At 38.1% G+C, this 21,124-nt stretch overlaps 1 protein-coding gene across 3 annotated transcripts in view; it reads right to left on the reverse strand.

The window, feature by feature from the left end:
- gtdc1 (glycosyltransferase-like domain containing 1) overlaps positions 1 to 21,124 on the reverse strand; it is a 373,767-nt gene that overhangs the window by 32,157 nt on the left and 320,486 nt on the right. For all 3 annotated transcript variants that reach the window (XM_059970257.1, XM_059970254.1, XM_059970255.1), the window contains exons 10-11: positions 6,388 to 6,458; positions 2,033 to 2,124 (exon numbers count right to left, since the gene is read on the reverse strand). In XM_059970257.1, the coding sequence (XP_059826240.1) occupies positions 2,033 to 2,124; positions 6,388 to 6,458 (163 nt within the window). The remainder of the gene's footprint in view (positions 1 to 2,032; positions 2,125 to 6,387; positions 6,459 to 21,124) is intronic.

The following is a 21,124-nucleotide window of genomic DNA, read 5'->3' on the forward strand; positions in this document are numbered from 1 at the left end:
TAAAATACTAAATGATATTTGAAAGTGCACTGCCATTTAAGCTGGTTGGTTATCCACTTCCCTCGACTTTAGCCAAGACACAATATTCTTCTGAAGAGAAATTCCCTTTGGGAATCCAGTTTGAATTTTGAAATTAGTTTTCTAGATATCTTATTATATCTTACACATGCAGTTAAAACTCAACAGGACTCCATATGATGCCAGAAAATAACAGAAGCAAATTTAAACTCATAATTATATAAGACCAGTAAATTCACCTTAATATTTATTATTTTAACATACAAACTGGGTTTTAATACAGCATAAACATTGAAAGATATGTTGTATCAAGCAATCGTATTGCATAGAACAGTACTTAACTATCATACTACATCTCTTTATTCCCCACCAGAGTTCTAGTGGAACTATCATTCCCAAAGCATATTTAAAGTACTATACAAATCTAAAGACTTAGAATATTAACATGCATGTCCAGCATCTGAATGTCAATTCCCGATTCAATTAGTCCATTTATTATTTAACCAGTTGGATATCTTTATTTTAGTGTGGAAGGTTATTTATTTTTGAAAATCCTGTATCATTGATGCTGAGGTTTATTTTGCACTGGACGCTAATCAAAAAAGCAAGATTTCTACAGAGACTTCTGAGAATCTAATTTTGGTACTGTATTCATATTCAATAAGTAACATTTCATCAGTAATATAAAGTATTTTTGACATTTAAATATTTTAGTACTTTGTTTGAATTTTCCAGACACCCTTCAAGTTATTTTTATCTATTACATCTATTGTAATAAGCTGATGTTACCAGACTTAATTTATAAATATGGCAAGTCAAATGAGCCCTTTGCTTAACCCACTACCTGTTAAGTGCCCATAATAATTTTGCGATAGATTAGTCAGCTTAGCTAAGCATTTGAAAACATGGGTATGTTCTTAACGCTTTTTGAAAACCTCAATTCCATGGGTTTGAGAATCTACAATAAAGGCAAAGTGGATTTCGTTTCTCACACTGTCTGTGTCTGAGCTGTCTAAAATGCTGCCAGAGTTTGAAACATTTATTACCGTTGATGATTTCTTTCAAATCAGCCAATCCCCGTTCTTGGAGTGCCAATACTATTGGTTTTCTTATTCATTAAAATCATAGCAAAGTACAGCACAGGAATAGGCCCCTTCAGCCCATCTAGTCTATGTCGAGCCATTTAAACTGCCTATTCCCATTAAACTGCACTGGGACCACCACCCTCCATACCCCTAACATCCATGTGTCTATGGAAACTTTTCCTAAACATTGTAATCGAGCTTGTATGCACCACTTGCACTGGGAAGAGCTCATTCCACACTCTCACAACCCTCTTGAGTGGAGAAGCAGCCCCTCTTGTTAACCCTAAACCTTTCACCTTTCTCCCTTAACCTATGACCTCTGGTTGTAGTCCCATCCAGCCCTGTGGAAAAAGCCTGCTTGCATTTACCCTGTCTATACCCCTCATAATTTTGTATAGCTCTATCAAATCTCTCCTTGATCTTCTATATTTTAAAGAATAAAGTCCTTGTCCGATGTTAATCTAAACATTACATAAGATTATCCACATCTTCCGTCCTTTAAAGAGCAAGCTTATTTCAATTTTTTCAAATCATAATAAATAAGTGCAAAGTTGCATTTCGAATTGCAGCATTTACTGAGGAGTATTGTAATTATTTGCATTGCTTCTAATTTTTGCACTTACAAAGTTAAAAAAAATACATTCAGTACTTCAGCAAATGATAACATAGACAACTATTCGTGCAGAAACTCAGAGATTCTGCAGATGCTGGAAATCTGAAGCAACACGCAGAAAATGCTGGAGGAACTCAGAAGGCCAGGCAGCGTCTGTGGGAAGAAACAGTCAATGTTTTGGCAGAAGGGTCTTGGCCTGAAACATCAACTGTTTATTCGTTTCTGTAGATGCCCTGCTGAGTTTCTCCAGCATTTTGTAAACTATGAATGCATGCACCCTGTAGTTTCCCCTGTGTTAATTAATTAAATAAATTACCTCAACAGGCTTCCTTCTTATAAGATCTGGCCTCTTGCAGAAATTCTGAAGCTTCTTAAACAGCTGCTGAGCAGTAGCATAGAGATACATCTCTGTTAATAAATCACATGGATTTTTTTTATGAACAAAAGCCTGCACAGAATGGTGACTTCATTGATAAATACCATGTGGTTCAGATTAATCTTGGCTGGATGGTGATGAACCCAGACTGCTTTCCGATTGTTGGTGTGCAGGTGTTGTGGGACAGATACACGGGGTGCACCTAAATGACCCTTTCTATGCAGTTAGATAACAAAGGTTCAGTGTGATCAGGACTCGGGCCACATTACTATGAGACCATGCACTGGTAAACAATATGGTGTGAAGCTTTGCTTTCTCTCAAAACTGTCAAAGGTTTTCATAATTTTTAAATGTTTCTTTAAAAAAAATCACAGAAAATGACAACGTGAATTAATAAAGGAAAAATCTTTCACATAGTAAACAGAGCAAAATAAGTAAAACATTAAACTAATTCCCACCATGTTTGACCTGGAGTATTTTTTGGAGTATTGTGAGTAGTTTAAGGCCCCATACTTAGCTGGATTGGCACTGGAGAGGGTTCAGACAAGGTTTAGAAAAACGATCCTGCTAATGAAAGAGTTAACCTTTAATGACTCAGGGCCAGTAGTAACTGGATTTTAGAAGAATGAGAGGGGATCTCATGGACAATTACTGAATATTGAAAGGACTAGATAGAGTGGGCATGGAAAGAATGTTTCAAAAGTGGGAAAAACTAGAATCAATATAGAAGGAAGTTCCTTTAGAACAGAGGTGAAGAGAAATTTCTTTAGTCAGAGAGTGGTGAATCTGTGGAATTCATTGCAATGGATGGTTGTGGAGGCCGTGGAAGCCAAGTCATTGAGTATAATTAAAGTGGAAGTTGATAAGTTCTTAATTAGTGGACATCAAAGGTGTGAGGAGAAGGCAGAGGAATGGAGTTAAGAAGGAAAATAAAGTAGCCATGATTGAATGCCCGAGCAGACTGACAATCCGAATTGTCTAACTCTGCTTCTATGTCTGATGATGGCATTATTATTATAGCATGGGATTGGACAACGTAAGGTTGAGACATCAGATACATTAAGATGAATATGGTAAAAGCAGAATGTGAATTTAATGCAATTTATCCAGGTCATGCATGAGATCAATTGAAGTCTCTCATATATAAGGGAATGTTTAAATAGTTAACTCTTGTACTATTTCTCAGCCTGCAACTTCATACCAAGGACAGGGTCAATCACAATCAGAAGCACAGCAGAGTCTTCCTCCAGCGGTATTTGCAGCAATATAATAATGATGGACAAGATGTCTCCAACAAAGAAGTCCCTGCACTGTGCTTTTTTGGACAGGCTTTAGACAGCATCGTCAAAATTAACTCACTGGTCCACTAAGATGCCAAGCTAAATGAATTATCGTGGGAATAATATCCTGGCTTGGTATTTGGCTACAGTTTACTCTGTGTCTGGATTCATGATGGCACTAGACCAACTGCTTAAAAGAGTTGAGGGTTTGAAGGTGAAACTACAGTGTAAAGTTTGGCAGGTTTATTGTGCAAAAGGAGCAGTATATATTGGATTAAGCCCAATACAAACTTGCTAGATGGAAGAATCTTGTAATCTCTAACCAACACCATTTTTTTTTTAACTTCTTCTACAGAGATTGAAGGTTTTGCAGGTCCCTATAATGTGCAACTGCTCAAACAGAAATTCCTATACTCAAAAAAGCTATTGCTTCTGAAGTGTCGTTCGTTTCTTATGTGCCATGTTGTATGACGTGAGAGATCATGGTCTTTCCATGACTATGATTGTTCCTGGCAAATTTTTCTATAGAAGTAGTTTGTCATTGCCTTCTTCTAGGCAGTGTCAGGAACATGAATAAATTAAAACAATCTGCTTGAGTCCTGATGAAAGGTCTCTGCCTGAAACGTTGGCTCTTCATTCCTCTCCATAGATGCTGCCTGACCTGCCGAGTTCCTTGAGCGTTTTGTGTGTGTGTGTTGGCCTGAATTTCATGGCTTCTGCAGAATCCCTTGCATGTTTGTAATAAATCTGATAAGGCTTCCATGAAGCCAATAAAGAATTCAGGCAAAAGCTCTTTACCCAGAGAGTAGTTAAAATATATAACTTTTTCCCACTTGCTATAACTGAACAATTAATATAAATGGAAGGAGAGCTCATTTAAGTGAGGCAAGCAGGATATGCACTTAGGTAAATAAATATACTGGGAGGAGCCTGACATCAGTGAGAGATTACATTGCTTAGATGCAGACTTATAACGTAAAATCTATGTGATTACAAATCATATGTCTTTATATTGTTTTTCTTTACAAGTGAAGAACAGAATCACTCTACGGAATACAATTATGTTGTGAAGGACAAGAAACCATGTACACAGATTTTAGATCACTTTCTAATTCCAAACACTTAGATACAAGTTACTCTTGTTTTGATAATCAATAGATCATTTCACATGTTGTCCATATGTATAAACACAAATCTGTAAAAATTCTGTAATAGAGAAAAATACTTTGGATATATTTTCTTATTTGGATCTTTTATCTTTACATGGCTAAAGCTTCTCAAAAACTATATTCTTCATGTTTTTCTTCATAATTTTCAGCTTTAAAATGGTTAATCCTTGCTTTTGTACCATATTCTTCAGTCATAATCCCTAACTAGACCATGAAGCCACAGTGCGCTGAGGCATGGTGCAATGTGTAGAGATTCTAGTCACCTTTAAGAGAAACAGACCAGATCTTGCCTGCAGCTGAGATCACATCGTATTGAAGTGAGTTTCCTTGATCCATGTTATCTATTGGGATAGCTTTGGTCACCAAAAAATGGCAAAGATGATTTGAGAGTTTGTTTTCATAGCCATTTTCCCAACTTCTTATGTAAACTGATTCACACTGGCTTCAAGCCCGGCAATAGCTCGAGCTTATTATTGTCAGGCTTGTTTTCAAATCTCTCCATGGCATTGACCTTCTGTATTACTCCAGTTCTACTCTGTTCATCCAGTTGTGGTGTTTTGAAAACCAATTATACCACATCTTCTGAAAATATCTAAAACCAATTGGAAATCTTTAAAGAATTACAGAAAATGCTGGAAAAACTCAGGTCAGGAGATATCTGTTCTGGAAAAGACAGAGTTATTGTCCAATCACAAACAAGAGAAAATCTGCAGATGCTGAAAACCCAAGCACAAGATGCTGGAGGAACTCAGCAGGCCAGGCAGCATCTATGGAAGAATCCTGCCGAACAGTCTTGGCCCAAAATATCAACTGTACTCTTTTCCATAGATGCTGCCTGGCCTGCTGAGTTCCTCCAATATTTTGTGTGTATTGCACAGAGTTAATGTGTCAGCTTGAAGATCATCATAAATGGTGATTTCCTCTCCCGCTTGTAAAAATTAAACATAATGAAGATGCTATACTCATAAAATTAAAGATTGTAGATTAATGTAAAAATACAATGTGTATAGCATTTATTCAGGAATTCAGCAAAAGTGGTTTGTGCGGAAGCTCTTTGTTCTGACAAGGGGTCTTTTATTTTAAACGTTAACTCTGCCTCTCTTTCCACAGATGCTGCTTGAAGTACTAAGTATTTCCAACATTTTCTGTTATAATTAACCCATTATCGGTTTGAGCTGATTATTTTCAGCAGTCTTGTTCACAAGGTCAGAAAGAATTACCCTTCAACCATCAAGCTCCTGAACCAGCATGGATGATTTCATTCACCTTCACACTGAACTGATTCCTCAACCTATGGACTCACTTTCAAGGACTCTACAACTCCTGTTCTCAGTATTTTTATTTACTTACTCATGAATTTTGTGCATTTGCACAGCTTATCTCCTTTTGCACATTGTTTGTCAGTTGTTATGTGTAGTTTTTTTTTCTATTGATTTCATTGTACTCCTTTGTTATACTATGAATACTTGCAAAAACAAATCTCAGGCATATGGTGGCATATACATACTTCGATAATAAATTCACTTGGAACTTTTGAACTTTGAAGGTCTTGAATGACTTCTACAAACATCTCTGTCACTCTATTTTCTCATGCTTAAAACCCTGACCACTAATTTGTATTAATTTTTCTTTTTACAGCTCACCGTTAAATTTAATATATCTCTCACTCCTGTGAAGCATGAGTAGGAGTGGGTGTTGTATGTAATTCACGTCCTTCTTTCAGGAAATGCCTCAGTAGTGGTGGAGCGGGAAGAAAGGTGGTGGGTCACAGAACTGGTAGAAGATGAAACAACCTGGGCTCTGCATCAGTTTCATAAACAAAAATGTATCTATTCAACTAACTTACCTGGAAAGATCTCCGGATAGACTAACGCCTTAGGGCACAATGGGTGGCAGCCACAGTGAACAGCTTCCAGCCTAGCAACGTAAAGAATTTCAGTTAATACACAAAAATATAAGTGACCTTAGTAACACGTGTAAAATGCTGGAGGAACTCAGCAGATCAGGCTGCATCTATGGAAATGAATAAACAGTTGACGTTTTGGGCCGAGACCCTTCTTCAGGACTGGAAAGGAAAGGGGAAAAAGCCAGAATAAGGTGGAGGGGAAAAGGAAGGAGTACAAACTAGAAAGTGTTATGTGAAGCCAGATGGGTGGGGGAGGGTGGAATGAAATAAGAAGCTGTGAGGTGATAGGTGGAAAAGGTAAAGGGCTGGAGAAAGAGGTTTCTGATATGACAGGAGAGTGGACCATAGGAGATGATAGGCAGATGAGTAGAAAAGTAGAGGTAAACGGGGAGCTGGAGTGAATAGAAGAGGGAAGGGGAGGGGGAATAATTACTGGAATTTAGAGAAATCAATGTTCATACCGTTAGGTTGAACGGTTGCCAAATGGAATGAAATACTGCTTCTCCATCCTGAGAGTGGCTTCATCATGGCAGCAGGGGATGCCATGGATTGAGATGTCAGAGCGGGAATGGAAATGGGAATTAAAGTGATTGGCTGCTGGGAAATCCTGTTTGTTATGGATAAAATGAAGGTGTTCAACAAAGCAGACCCCAACCCATATCAGGTCTTGCTGATGTAGAGGAGGCTGCCCCAGCAGCGCTGGATACAGTAGATGACCTTTGCAAACTTGCAGGTGAATTGTTGCTTCTCCAGGAAGGACTGTTTGGGGCTCTGAATGAAGGCAAGGGAAAAGGTGGAAGGGCAAGTGTAGCACTTCTTCCACTTGCTGTAGGGAGATTATTGGGGAGGAACAAATGGACAAGTATCTGCATATCTCAATGAAAATACATGCTTCCTGGGAGAAAAAAAATCATCAAAGTGTATGGTAACCTGTAAACTCCTGTTGTTTGTTGTCTTATTGCAGTCACCATCAATCTAAGGCAACATTAAGATCAGAATTAGTACCTTCCATTTGTTCAAAGGTTTTGGAATAACACTATTTTAAACTTTCTTAGATATCTGAATTCTGTATCGACACTGACTGCACTGAGGTATACTATTAAAAAAAAACTGCCTGTGTTCTATTGGTTATAGGGAAGTGGTCAGTTACTGGTAGAAAACCAAATTTTCCACATAAGACTGTGGTTGTTTTGCTGGATACAAGTTAACCAAGAAAAGGTAGTCCTTGTGATTGTGGTTTGCATTCATGTAATATCAAATATTTCAGCATTAAAATGGATTCACCTTAAAACACTACAGTTTTGTAATTATTGAAGCAATAATCAGGAAGAGTTTCAGTACATAACTGCAGGCAACAATGACTCAAACTTTGCTCTCTTTTGCCAGCAAATCTGAATGAAACCACCTGCACTTCTCAGCATAAATGCCAATAAGTTTTGGGGCTCCAGTGTGAACATGAAAGTCTCAAACTCACTGGCTGAACTCCACTGGCCATTTCCCAGCTGCACTCTATGCTGGATTCCCTCAAGTGGTGAAGTGTACACAAAACCTAAACTTAAAAATAAATCTGCAAAATTGGCGTGCAAACACCATAGGAAATTCCATACGTTTCTACTGGGATTTACAGGGCCTCTGAGAACAGGTCCTCCAAACCAAAGAAAATTTGGAGCAATGCATTCCACAACTGACTATGAATGTACACTGTATTCATTTAACCTGTTAATCAAGCAATTGATGATCACCAGCAGCCACCAGAAAGTAACAACAGGGCTCAGAAATAAGTTTCTCCCTTGAAATGAGATAGTATGATTTGTTCTTAATATTCTGCCCCACAGGTTCAGAGTGGCAGCTGAGATCCATATCACAAAACTGACAATGCATAACTATGTATTAATCTCTGTCAAATACATTTAACAAGCAATACATAAGCCTGAAACCATTTGACAACACACTGAAACAAGTAACAAGGTGAGTTGAATCAGGATTATTGTCAAGCATACAAGTTTGAGTTTTGAAACACTTACCGAAAGAAAGGTGATAGAAGGTATCAAGGACCTTATAACCAGAAGTAGATTGAACATATTCACACAAACGGGGTTCTAGTTTTAGATTACATATAACATGTGCAAAGTATTATTGTGTCTCAGTAGTACCTACTTGACCAACGACCACAGATATTGAAACTTTAGGGGCTTGTATTATCATTTGCTCTACCAACATAGAGTTAAACCTATTTCTTTTCATGCCTGATAACATAAGCAATAACTTTTGGATCTACTTTTGGATATCTACTTTTGGATCTTCTACCAAAACTGATAATGTAGATTTACCTTTCATTGCCAGTGCTTTGGTCCTTGGTTGTCATTCTTACTCTTCAGTTTGTGAATATACTGACTCCACTGGTAACTACGAACACTGAGATCAGCATTCAACTCTGAAGGATTCCTGGATTGATGCTCCTGATCCGTTTCCATACCTCCTCAGCTCTAAGTCATCCACAGCAAGAGTGGATGCACAGACACATTATCCATAAGGCAGCTTCTGGATTTCCTCCCTCAAGACAATTATTCCTTGGCCATTTTGCTTGCAGGTGTTTCAAGCCATCTCACCCGCATTGACAGTACTGGGCAGTGTCACAACTGGTAAAGCTGTTGCCTCACAACACCACACATCTGGGTTCAAGCCTGACCTTGTGTGCTCTCGATCTGGTGTTTAAATGTTCTCAGTGTGACCAATATGGATTTCACCCAAGTGTGCCTGTTTGAGGGACTGTTACTACTAAATGCTGAACCTTTACTTCAGAAGGGCAGCAGGAGTAAATCAGGTAATGACTATCTGTTGATTCCATCAGGTTAGAGAAGGTGTTGGAAAAGAATATGATTAACCTGCACATGGAAACAGAGTTAATCAAGAATAGTCAGTGTTGCTTTGTTAAGACTCATTTCATTGAATTTCTTTGTGTTTTTGAGAGTAGTCCAGTTGATGTAGTCTCCACTGACTTTAATAAGGCCTTTTGCTGGAAGTTGAGTTTGAAATGTAAGTAAGATTGTGTTTTCTCTTAACTTTGTTCTATCTAATAAATGTGGGATCTTAGGAATTTTGGATCCACATCTGGCTTGGTGATAGGAGGCAGAGAATATCAGTCAAGAATAGTTTTTGCAATTGTAATCCTGTGGCCAGCAGTGCATGACAGGGATTGTAGCCAGGAACCTTGCTGACTGTTAAATCATTAACAACCTGGACATGAACATAAAAGTCAGTAATTTTCAGATAAACACAAAAACTGGTGTTATTCTTAATAACAAGCAGTATAACCTATCAGCTCATATTGATGAGCTGGTCAGAAGAGCAGAATTTAATCCTGTAAAACATCAAGTGACGTGTTGGGAGGATTAATAAGCGGAGGTGCACATAAAGAATGGAAATAATTTTGGCATATGTGTCCAATGTTCCCAGAAGGCAGCAGGACAGGTTGATGAAGTGGTTAAGAAGAGATAAGGTCTACTTGCCTTCACTTGCCAGGTATCGAATATAAGAGCAGAGATGTTACAACACAACAATATCAGATGTTAATTGGACCACAGGTAGAGTGCTGTTTTCAGTTTTGGTCAAAAAGGTGGTTGCACTGCAGGCAATGCAGGTGATTAGGATTTTCAGACCAGAGGGAGACATACAGTGTAACATTGTTACTAGTTTGACAGAGATCTTAACTAGGGCTACTGCTTTCAGAATAGATCAGAAATTTGGACCCAGGCACCAAAGCTTTTAGAATAGATCAGAAATTTGGACCCAGGCACCAAAGCACAATTTCTAAATATGGTGATAGCACAAAACATGGAAATGTAGTGAACTGTTGAGTAGACTGATAGACACTTCATTGATCCCAAAGGAAATTACAGTGTCACAGTGGAATTATAAGTGCACAGATATACAAACATGCAAATATTAGAAGACAAGTAAGAAAGAATAAAAGATCAAGTTATCTCAGTCTAGCAGGAGTGGATCATGATAATGAATGCAATGCTCTTCCCTGGAGTTGATATGAACGTGACAGGCTGAATGGCCTTCTTGTGTGCGGCAACCATTCTGTGATTCCATCTGGATTAACTTCAGAAGGAATAGGCAATTTCGAAACATGCACTGTGATAATGTAACATTTTCATATGCCATTGAGTTCTCAGAAACTATGCCAGCTTCAGTGTTAGATTAAAGCCAAGGGAATGCTGCTGAGGAATGTATAACCTATTTGGTAGTCTCACTCGAGGCTGATGGGCACAGTACAGTTCCTCTACACTAATCTTTGTAAGCCTGTTTTATCACAACATAGTATGAGTTTATCGACGTATGCAAGTAAGTATTCACAATTTACATTTTTTTGAAGGTACATGTTGACTCTAAATTTTAGGAGAATGGAATTGACTGCATAACACTTAATATCAGAAGACATGACTAAGTTAACAGAATCAGTAAGAGTTATTACAGAATTGAAGTGTGATGATGTACATTTTGTCTGGAAGAACAGTCTGCTATATATTTATTTATTGAGATACAGCACAGAATAGGTCCTTTGAGCCATTCCACCCAGCAATTTAATTCTAGCCTAATCACAGGACAATGATCAATTAACCTACCAACCAGAATGTCTTTGGACTGTGGGAGGAAACCAATCACCCCAAGGAAACTCATGTGGTTACAGGGTGAATGTACAAACTCCTGAGAGGCAGCTGCGGGAACTGAGCTTGGGTTGCCTGTACTGTAAGGTGTTGTGCTTACCACTATGCTACCGTGTCACCCCTGTTCAAATGTGGCTCTGTAGGTAATAAAAATCTAAATGGGTTAGAAATTTAAAAACTGTTGATAAAAGTGATGCTGGTCTGATGGAAATAATGAACCAATCATTGAGTTTTATAACTAGAGGAATAAAATTGAAAAGTGGAGAAGATAAATTCATATTAAACTCATGATGAATTCAATTAAACATTGTTCTGATGGCTATTTCATAAAAAGATCACGTGGAAGCAATGGAAAAGGAGTAAAAAAGATTCAGAAGAATATCAGGGGCACAAGAGACAGCAGATAATGGAATTTGCTGAAGAAGGTCAGCAGGTTGAACAGCATTTATGGGAGGAAAGGAATTGTCCACATTTTGGGTCAAAACTAGCTCTATTAGGACACACACAACCTTTCGAACCATCACGAAGACTCAAAAAAGCAGCACCCATCATTAAGGATGCATCTCCTTTTCATTATTATCATCGGGGAGGGGTACAGGGAAACTTAATACCTACACTTTGAGTTTTAGGAACAAGTTCTTCCCATTCATCATTAGATTTCTGAACGGTCCATGAACAGTATCTTTTTTTTAATTCATTGCACTATTAACTGAGTTTTTGTAACTTCTAGTAAGTTTTATGCGCTACAAAACAATATGAGTCAGTGATAATAAACCTGATTCTAAACCTTGCATTAGGGGAACTCAGCAAATCATGCATTGGGAGAAATGGAACCGTTGACATTTTGGATCGAAATTTGGCATCAGGCAGGATTTCCAAAAAGTCAACAATTTCTTTCCTCCCAACGAAGCTGCTCCACCCACTGAGTTTCTCTAGCAGATTGTTATTTTCAGAGGAATGATGTCAGATTTGAGAGTATACATTTAATGGGAAAGGGTGAAGGCTGAGAAGTAATCTTTAAAGAAGGATGTAAAGTGACCAGTTTGAAGATTTTAAGGTATTTTAGTAGCCAAGGAGAAAATGTTTCAGTCCTGGGGATTGCAAAATTACTATTAAAAAATAAGAACTTCAGGCAAGCTTTCTTTACCTGAAGAGATGAAAATGTCGAAGTTGTCACCACAGGGAGCTGTTGACACAAACACCATAGTGTAGGTGCAATTATGAGATCATTAGAATACATGAGGGAGAAAGGAATCCAAAGATTGTTGTGATCAGAAGAAGAATGGTTTGAAGAGGCTCATAAGGAGTTAAAACCTACCAGAACTGAATAACAACATTTTGTCCGTGGTACAGACAATGCAACAGTGGAATAATAGTTGAAATATTCAATAGGAAGCACTCAGGCATGGGGATGTAGAGACTCTTTATGTATTGGGAGGCCTCTGACACACCTTCCTAACAGAAAACTCAAACTTCTTTCTCCGTTCTGCTTTTTTGTTTGGAGGATAATGTGAACCTAAGTAGTTCTATTCGGTTGATTTGCTTAGACCTTATTCACCTAGGCAAGAGAATGTGGAATTCCTTGGGATTCAATAAATTGAAATGAAAGACCACTGTAAACAGCACAGACAGTGTGAATGAATTGCTACATCACTATGGTGGCATCTTATACTATATCTGCTTTGCGTGTGCCTGATTCACGCCCATCTGCATAACCTAAATCTTAAGAATAAGGCAACAGCTAAAAATGTGGCATCCACATAGAATAATATATCTCTGGGAATGAAGAGAATAGTACTTCACAAATCACAACAATGAAGTTCATCTGGTTTAGAATTGTCATTTAAAACCATAGATTGAAACACTATGTAGTATTCCTCCAGGCAAACAATTCAATTTATGCTGCTTGTTCTGTGGGTGATTTTACTAAATCTATGAGACTACAGGGATGAAACGTGAAGATGCTGTGGTAGCACTGTCAATGTTATTCTCTCTATTCCTCTTCCGCACTATTTATCTATCTATTTATTTATGTTTGTGACTTATAGTAATATTTATGTGTTGCACTGTACTGCTGGCATAAAACAACAATTTTCATGGAACATCTCAGTAATAATAACCTTGTTTTGATTCTGTTATTGATGTGAAAATTATACAAAAGATCACGAGTGACCTCTCTTACAACTAACCCTCCTCCACAAAAGTGATTGTTAGCATATGGGAGCAGTAAACTTGAAATGAGGTCTCAAGTCTTAAATAAGATTTTTCACTTTTGGTATGTACTCTTCATCATAAATGCTAAACTGTGGTATCAGAATAAGCCAATAAATGGCCACAAACTCAAATTATTAACTGCTTCTCATTCTACAGGTACTATGCTACACCAAATCAGCAAAAAAGGAAATCAAAAACACCCAATGCTCATCCCTCCTACCTACACAATGTTCATATCCCTCCATCTCCCTTACACCCACATGCCTATCCAAATGTCTCTTAAGAGCCTTTCATGTATTTGTCTCTACCACCATACTAGGCAGCGCATTCCAGGCATCCATCACACTCTGAGTAAAAGAACACCCCTCACATTCCCTTTGAATCTACCCCCTCTCACTTTCAATGCATGCCCTCTGGTATTAGAAATTTCAAACCTGGGGGAAAGAATACTTCCTGTCTACCGTACTCTATCTATACCTCTCATAATCTTACAAACCTCTATCAGATCGCCTCTCAGAATCTGCCACTCCAAAGAACCCAAGTGTATCCAGCTACGTGCCCTGTAAACCAGGCAGCATCCTGGTAACTCTCTCCAAAGCCTCAACATCCTTCCTATAGCAGAGCCACCAGAACTGTACGCAACACTCCAGATGTGGCCTAAACAGAGTTACAACATAACCTCATGACTTCTGAACCGCTCAGATTAAATTGATTTATTATTTTCACATGCACTGAGGTACAGGGGAAAAATGCATACTGTTTGTTCACACTGATCAACAGTGCATTGAGGTAGGAGAAAGGTAAAACAATAACATAGTCAGAATAAGATGTTACAGTTACAAAGAAAGTGTAGTGCAGGCAGAAAAAGTGTAAATAGATTGTATACACAAGGAAATCTGCAGATGCTGGAAATTCAAACAACAACGCACACAAAATGCTGGTGGAACACAGGAGGCCAGGCAGTATCTATAGGGAGACGCACTGTCGATGTTTTGGGCCGAGACCCTTCTTCAGGACTAACTGAAAGGAAAGATACTAAGAGATTTGAAAGTAGGAGGGGGAGGGGGAAATGCGAAATGATAGGAGAAAACCGGAGGGGGTGGGATGAAGCTAAGAGCTGGAAAGGTGATTGGCAAAAGTGATACAGAGTTGAAGAAGGGAAAGGATCATGGGATGGGAGGCTTTGGGAGAAAGAAAGGGGGAGGGGAGCACCAGAGGGAGATGGAGAACAGGCAGTGATGGGCAGAGAGAGAGAAAAAAAAACAAACAACTAAATATGTCAGGAATAGGGTAAGAAGGGGAGGAGGGGCATTAAATAGATTGTATGTTGAGGATGAGTCTACCTCATTGTACTAGGGAACCATTCAATAAACTTATAACAATGGGATAGACACTCCCTTTGGATATGGTGGTACGTTCTTTCAGCCCAGCAATTTCTGATTTTGTTTCAGCTTTCCAGCATCTGCCGTCTTCATCCTGTTTTACTCTGCTTCAGGCATTCACTTGCTTAGTTAGAATGGAATTAACTCAAGAGGCAGAATACAGTTGTAATAAAACATTCTTAAAACTAGCTGGCCAGTGGAGTCCCGTCACCCACACTTGACTTCAGGGCGAGAGCTGACAGGTTCAAATCCCGCTAGCTCCCTGTCTGCTTTCCACCTGTGCTGGGTTGAGGTACAAGCTCACAAATTGGGGTTGTAAAACAGATCAGTGCTACAGAAACGGCAAGGTTGCTGCCCAATGCGCCAGTGAGGCAGGTGAGGAATAAATTCCCAGCTATCAGTACTTACAAAATACAATGAATTCTAAATCATCCACACAATCCGTAAAACAGGCAACACCAATATAAGGCTAATTTATGAAAGGAAGAGGAATGGGCATTCAATCCGTTAATTTGTTAATTATTCTGTTAATTGGCCGAATAGAGCAGTTTTAGTCACAATTCTCATTGCTTTCTCCATTTTACTCGATTTAAGCACCTTCCTTTTAAACAATTCAACTGTTTTGTCTTTCAATGCATTCCACATTCCCACTACCTCGTATAAAATAGTTTTGAATTTACTTTTAATAAATCTCATTCTCAGTTTTAGTTATGGAGCATTCTAACAGGCATGCACATATATGTACATAAAACTTAACTATTTAATATATATTTAAATTCACAGTTTTTTCTTTATTATTATACATTGGATTGTAATGCTGCTGCAAAGTTAAAAATTTTCACAACTTATGCTGGTGATATTAAACCTGATTCTGATTCTGAACTTCTGGTTCTTCTGTAAGAAGGGAAAAGTATAATCCTGTCTACTGTTATCAATTCAGCTCATCATTGTTCCTCTTGAAAAAGCAGTAACAGTCTCTTTCAGAGAGCTGACAAGCCTATGGTGTGTAAATAACCCAGCAAGACATAACAGTAAAAGAGGTATGATACACTCTCTTCTTGATAATCCTGCTCCTCATAACAGATTGGGACAGTCCTGACACTGTTATACCATCGCTTAAATGTTCAATGGACCTTATACTTATTGGTATCCCAATCCTAAAACATTGTTTACAATTGTCTATATTTAAATTTTTTATTATTATACTGTAAGTTGCCCTTTACTGTGCCTATTGTCTTGTTTATTAATTATTGTACTGTCTTGCACTGTTTTGTGCACTTTATGTAGTCCTGTGTAGGTCTGAAGTCTAATATAGTTTTGTGTTGTTTCATGTAGCACCATGGTCCTGGAGGAACGTTGTTTCATTTTTACTGCATAGTGTACCAGCAGTTAAGGTTGAAATGACAATAAAAGTGACTTGATTTGAAAGAAACTCAATTATTTAATGGTGCATGATCATAAATTCAGGAATCTCAATCCATATGTCAGTTGGGGATTTATGTGGTCTTTTGAAGAGAGAATATTGGATGGAACAAGAGGAGGAGGTTAAAAAAAAAGAGCACGCCAAGTTTAGAATGCAGATATGCAAACACACAGTGATTTTAATGAGAAAAATGCACTAACAGCACTTGGGAAGAAAGGAAATCTGTTTAAAACCAAAAGTGATTGGGCATGTAATATTCATTTAAAAAGAGGAATGAAAAAAAGGAGGAGGAGTGGTGGTTCTATTTACAAAAGGTATTTAGTGTTGGAAAGGGAGGATGTCCTTGACCAGGGATGTGGTCAGAACTGAACTTATTAAGATTTAAAAACATACTAACAGGAGAATTCCATATGCCTCTAAATAACAAGAGGAAGGTGGAACAGAATGTCTGCAGTGTAATTAAGGTGATGTGCAAGATCCATAGAGTAATAATACTGGGGAACAATAATGACCCAAATGTCAAGGTTCAAAAGTTCAAAGTATGGATACAGTTATTATACAACCTTGAGATTCCTTTCCTTCCAGTCGGCCACAAAACACAAAACTCAAGAGAACACTGACAAAACTGACAAACTACAAATGTGAAGAGAGAGAGAAAAAAACACATTGGTAAGCAATAAAAGTAAGTAGAGAGCATTTAGAATGAAAGTGAGTCCTCAGAATCAAAGCCTGGAACAGCCGGACCATGCCACAGCCTCAGCACAGCGCCGAGCGGAGTGAAAATCACGGAGCAGCAAGCCGAACCATGCCAACCCTTGTCTCTGGTCCCAACACCTGCCTTTTCAATCCTTCTGGCCCACTGTTTAAATCATCCAAACATCAGGTTATTTATTCCTCACTCTAGCACCCTTCTTGCATCAATACACTCTGAACCGGCACATCTCTAAATCGGCCTGGCCGATTGCTAACATTATCCCAATGGAGATAACATTAGGAGTAAACTGAAAGCAGGGCTAGCTATTTTTAAAATGAGTCCCTTGACAAGTACAGAATGTTCTTCAATCAACTAGGATAGAGCATTGCTGGAGAATTTCAAATAAAGTTTGGTTTAGAAATGCAGAAAGGTCTGGGACAATCTAATGTACATAGGGCTAACCAAAAGGATGAAAGGGTATGGTTGTCAGGCAAAATGGAACCAAAGATTGACAGGAAAATATAGAAATCTGATACAGGATATTGGGAGATCTTTAAGGACTATAGCTTTCAAGTGATGCTAAGACACATTTTCACAAAGGTAGAGGAAATAATAGGGATAGTTGGACAAAGTGGGAGATAGCTAAGGTGATGAAACATGCCTAGTGAATTCTTTAAGCAAGAGCAGGATAAATATAGATGGTTTTGAGTAAGATAAGGTTGGCAAAGAGTAAATAAGAAAATAGCAATTAATATTAGATAGACCTAGAAATCTCTGGGTACATAAATGGTAAGTTGATTGTGATCTATTGGGATATACTGAGAGGGCAAAGTTAGGATAGTTAATAGATACTCTATGTTTATGTGTTCACCAAGAAAGAGAACATTAACCAGATATTGACAGAAGTGGAAACAGTAAAGATTAGAGATTGGATGTAAACTGATTAGCAGGGAATGGTGGGAAGTCTAGCTGTACAGTCAGTGGAGAAGCTGCCTGGTCCAGTTAACTTGCATCTTGCTTTGCTGAATAAGTGCGGGTTGAAGATGGCAGAAAGACCATTCGATTTCACTCGGTATGTCGAGCGTTCATTGGAAGTATAGATTCCCTTGATCAGGAAAGCTTGTAAGGAGATTCCAGTATTCACAAGTTCATGAGTTCACAATCAGTGGTGCAAATACTTTTAGAGACAGCGATCCGGTTACAAAAAAAGTAGCTTTTTGAGTTGATTAAGCATTTCTAAAAAAGTAGATTGTGTACAGCTGGACATTTTGATGAAATACTAGAAACAAGTAAAGGAGGAATTGAGTGGTTGTTGGCTATATGAATTTTAAGAAAATCTGTGACAATGAGCGACATAAAAAAACTAGTTAATAAAACTGAGGCGATGGAATAAGAGGTCCAGTATCAGCTTTGATACACAGAAAGCAGCATGTTGTGATAAATGGCTGTTTTTCAGGATGGATGACAGTGGTATTCCACAAGGTCAGTGCTCGGGCCGCTGATTTCTGTGATTTATATAAATGACTTGGATATTGGAAATACAGAGCAAAATTTCAAAACTTGCTGATGATACCAAACTTAGGGGCGTGACAAACTGTGAGGATTATACTGACTGACTGCAACAGGACAGTGATACGGTGGCATGCAGAAGCTGACATTCAATACAGAGAAGTGCAAGGTGATACATTTTGGTGGTGCGATAGGAGAGGCATGTACGTGAATGAGCAGAATTTGGTATTCATGTGCATAGATTTTTGAATGTGGTAGCACAAATCAAGAGTATAGTTAATAAATCATATGGGATCTTGGGCTTTATAAAATTAGATGCTGAGTACAATAGCAGGGTTGTGATGCAGAGCATATTTAAAACTCTGGTGAGACCACAACATGTGTACTTCATCTAGTTCCAGCTACCAAACTTTAAGAAGGATGTAACAATATTTTGTATATGATTCAGAATGGTTCTGGTAAAGACAAAGTTTACACACAAGTTTAAATTAAAACTTGTAACCTTTACCTAGGAGTAAAGTGGGTTAAGGGAAAATTTGACAGTGGTGTCCAAGATTAGAACCGTTTAAGATGGTACAAAGATAACACAGTTGTAAGGTGCTAGAATAGGCAACATATTTTCCATCACAGAGTAGATAGGCAATTGAGGCAATTAACCTTGTAGAGCTACAAGGAGAGAGCGAATAATAGGATTGATTGGATTCTTCTACAGCTAGGCTGCATGGAGTCCATGTATTGGGCAGTTTCCTTTGATGTCCTAACTGTTCCATGACTCTATTCCACACAAAAATCAGATAACTTCCGAAGTTGTCAACTTTCCACTGACTGAACGTCCAAATAAAATGTCAGACTGATTTTAACTCAGTAATGTTCATTATAAGACAAATTGAGTTAATGGAGAAAAGTTGCTATGTAGCCTGTGCTCAGCTCAGCAAAGATTCCTGAATCTCAGGAAATAACCAACTTGGTTCCTGAAACACAATCCTGTAAATCAACTTAATGCCAGGTAATTAGTTTAATTAATTTACAATTAAAATGGCAATAACATTAAGAATGGTTTGCAGCGAATTCTAGAGCACCGTTAATAGAGATAGTTCTATGTTAATCACTGTCATTCCGTATGGGGTAATGGCACAGCAGTGTAAAAGTCACAAGAAATGATAGCACAGTATAAGCAATGCAGAAGTACTTCAAATATTTTCAAGCAAAAGTTTGAGATGAGGTATAAAAGATACTTCGAATAATTATAGTACTGGGTTGATTTGATATCCTACACACTTATGATAAATCACAGCACCCCATTTGCTTTTTTGATTGGATTTTTCACTTGCAAGCTTCTCTTTCTGACTGATTACCTGGATCCCTAAATTTTACTTTTATAACTACCAGCCCACCTCCTTGTGTTTCTCAATTTAGACTGTATTTCCATCTGCCATTCCTACAACCAAAGTGTGCCATCTCACACTTCATTACGTTAAATTGCATCTGTCATCATAACACACACTCAGTCAACGTACTTCTTTAATGTTCTGCTCTCTACTTCACAATTCAATGCACCATCAAGTTTAGTATTTGTAAACTTGAAAATACTTTCCTCTCTCTCCAAATACACATCAGTAATACACAGAATGGGAAAAGAGAAAGTACAGCACTTCAGAAAATGAGAAAGGTCATGAATCTAATGCCAAAGAGAAAATAAAAGGTTATGAAATGCTATAATCCTGCAAAGTCCACTTCCAATTTTAGGGGTTTAAGCAGTTGTATATTGAGGACTTGTTAAAAATCTAAACAATGATATGCCCATACATTCACTAATACACCTGGGAAATATTTATGCATCATTTCTAACATCAGCTACTTTAAGTCCCTTGGCTCATCCTGTATGACCAGTACTTTATGTACAAGGGTGGACTCGTATTTTTCAGTAAGTTGATATCAGAAACCTTTAGTAGTACCAGGTTGTCAGGAGAAGAATTAATTATTGATAGAAAAATAAAAACAAAATCTTCATGTTAAAATCATGCAACTATACTTTCTTCCATGCCCATGGTTCTGATATGCAGAAGATAAAAGATGATCAATAATTTGCTTGCACTGTCTTGCTGGAGTATGGCTGCTGGTACAATAAATTAGTATATAAGAAAACTGCACCTGAAATAAACTTTTAGAAACTTTCAACCAATCAGTGTGTATCTAAGAAAGAGAACAGAGTCAACACCCCAGGTCAAAGACCCTTTGTTATATAAACTAAACATTTTGGAAACATTTGAACTGGACAGGCAGCATCAGTGGGAAGATAAATAGTTAATGCTTCAAGATAATGAGACATCATGAATTCCAAGAAGCGTCATTACCATGAGACGTTAATTCTGTTTTTTTTCCCCACAAATGCAGTTTGACCCGCTGAATGTCTTCTTCATTTTCAGTTCCTGCTTCAGTGTAACTTTCCCAAATGATCACTACTGCTATACTTCAAGAAATGGTACATTTTTCAAAGTACCTGTGTGAGGTGGGAAACTATTCTCCCAGTTTGATCACTCCATTAACACAGGGATGAACAAATAGACCATACGGCCAAAGGATATAGGAGGAGAATTAGGCCATTCAGCCCATTGAGTCTGCTCTGTCATTCTATCATGGCTGATCCCAGATCCCACTCAACACCATACCCTTGCTTCCTCACCATATCCTCTGATGCTCTGACCGATCAGGAAACAATCAACTTCTGCCTTAAATATACCCGCAAATTCGGCCCCCACCACAGTCTACGGAAGAGCATTCC

The sequence above is a fragment of the Hypanus sabinus genome, chromosome 5, assembly GCF_030144855.1.
Source record: "Hypanus sabinus isolate sHypSab1 chromosome 5, sHypSab1.hap1, whole genome shotgun sequence".
NCBI lineage: Eukaryota > Metazoa > Chordata > Chondrichthyes > Myliobatiformes > Dasyatidae > Hypanus > Hypanus sabinus.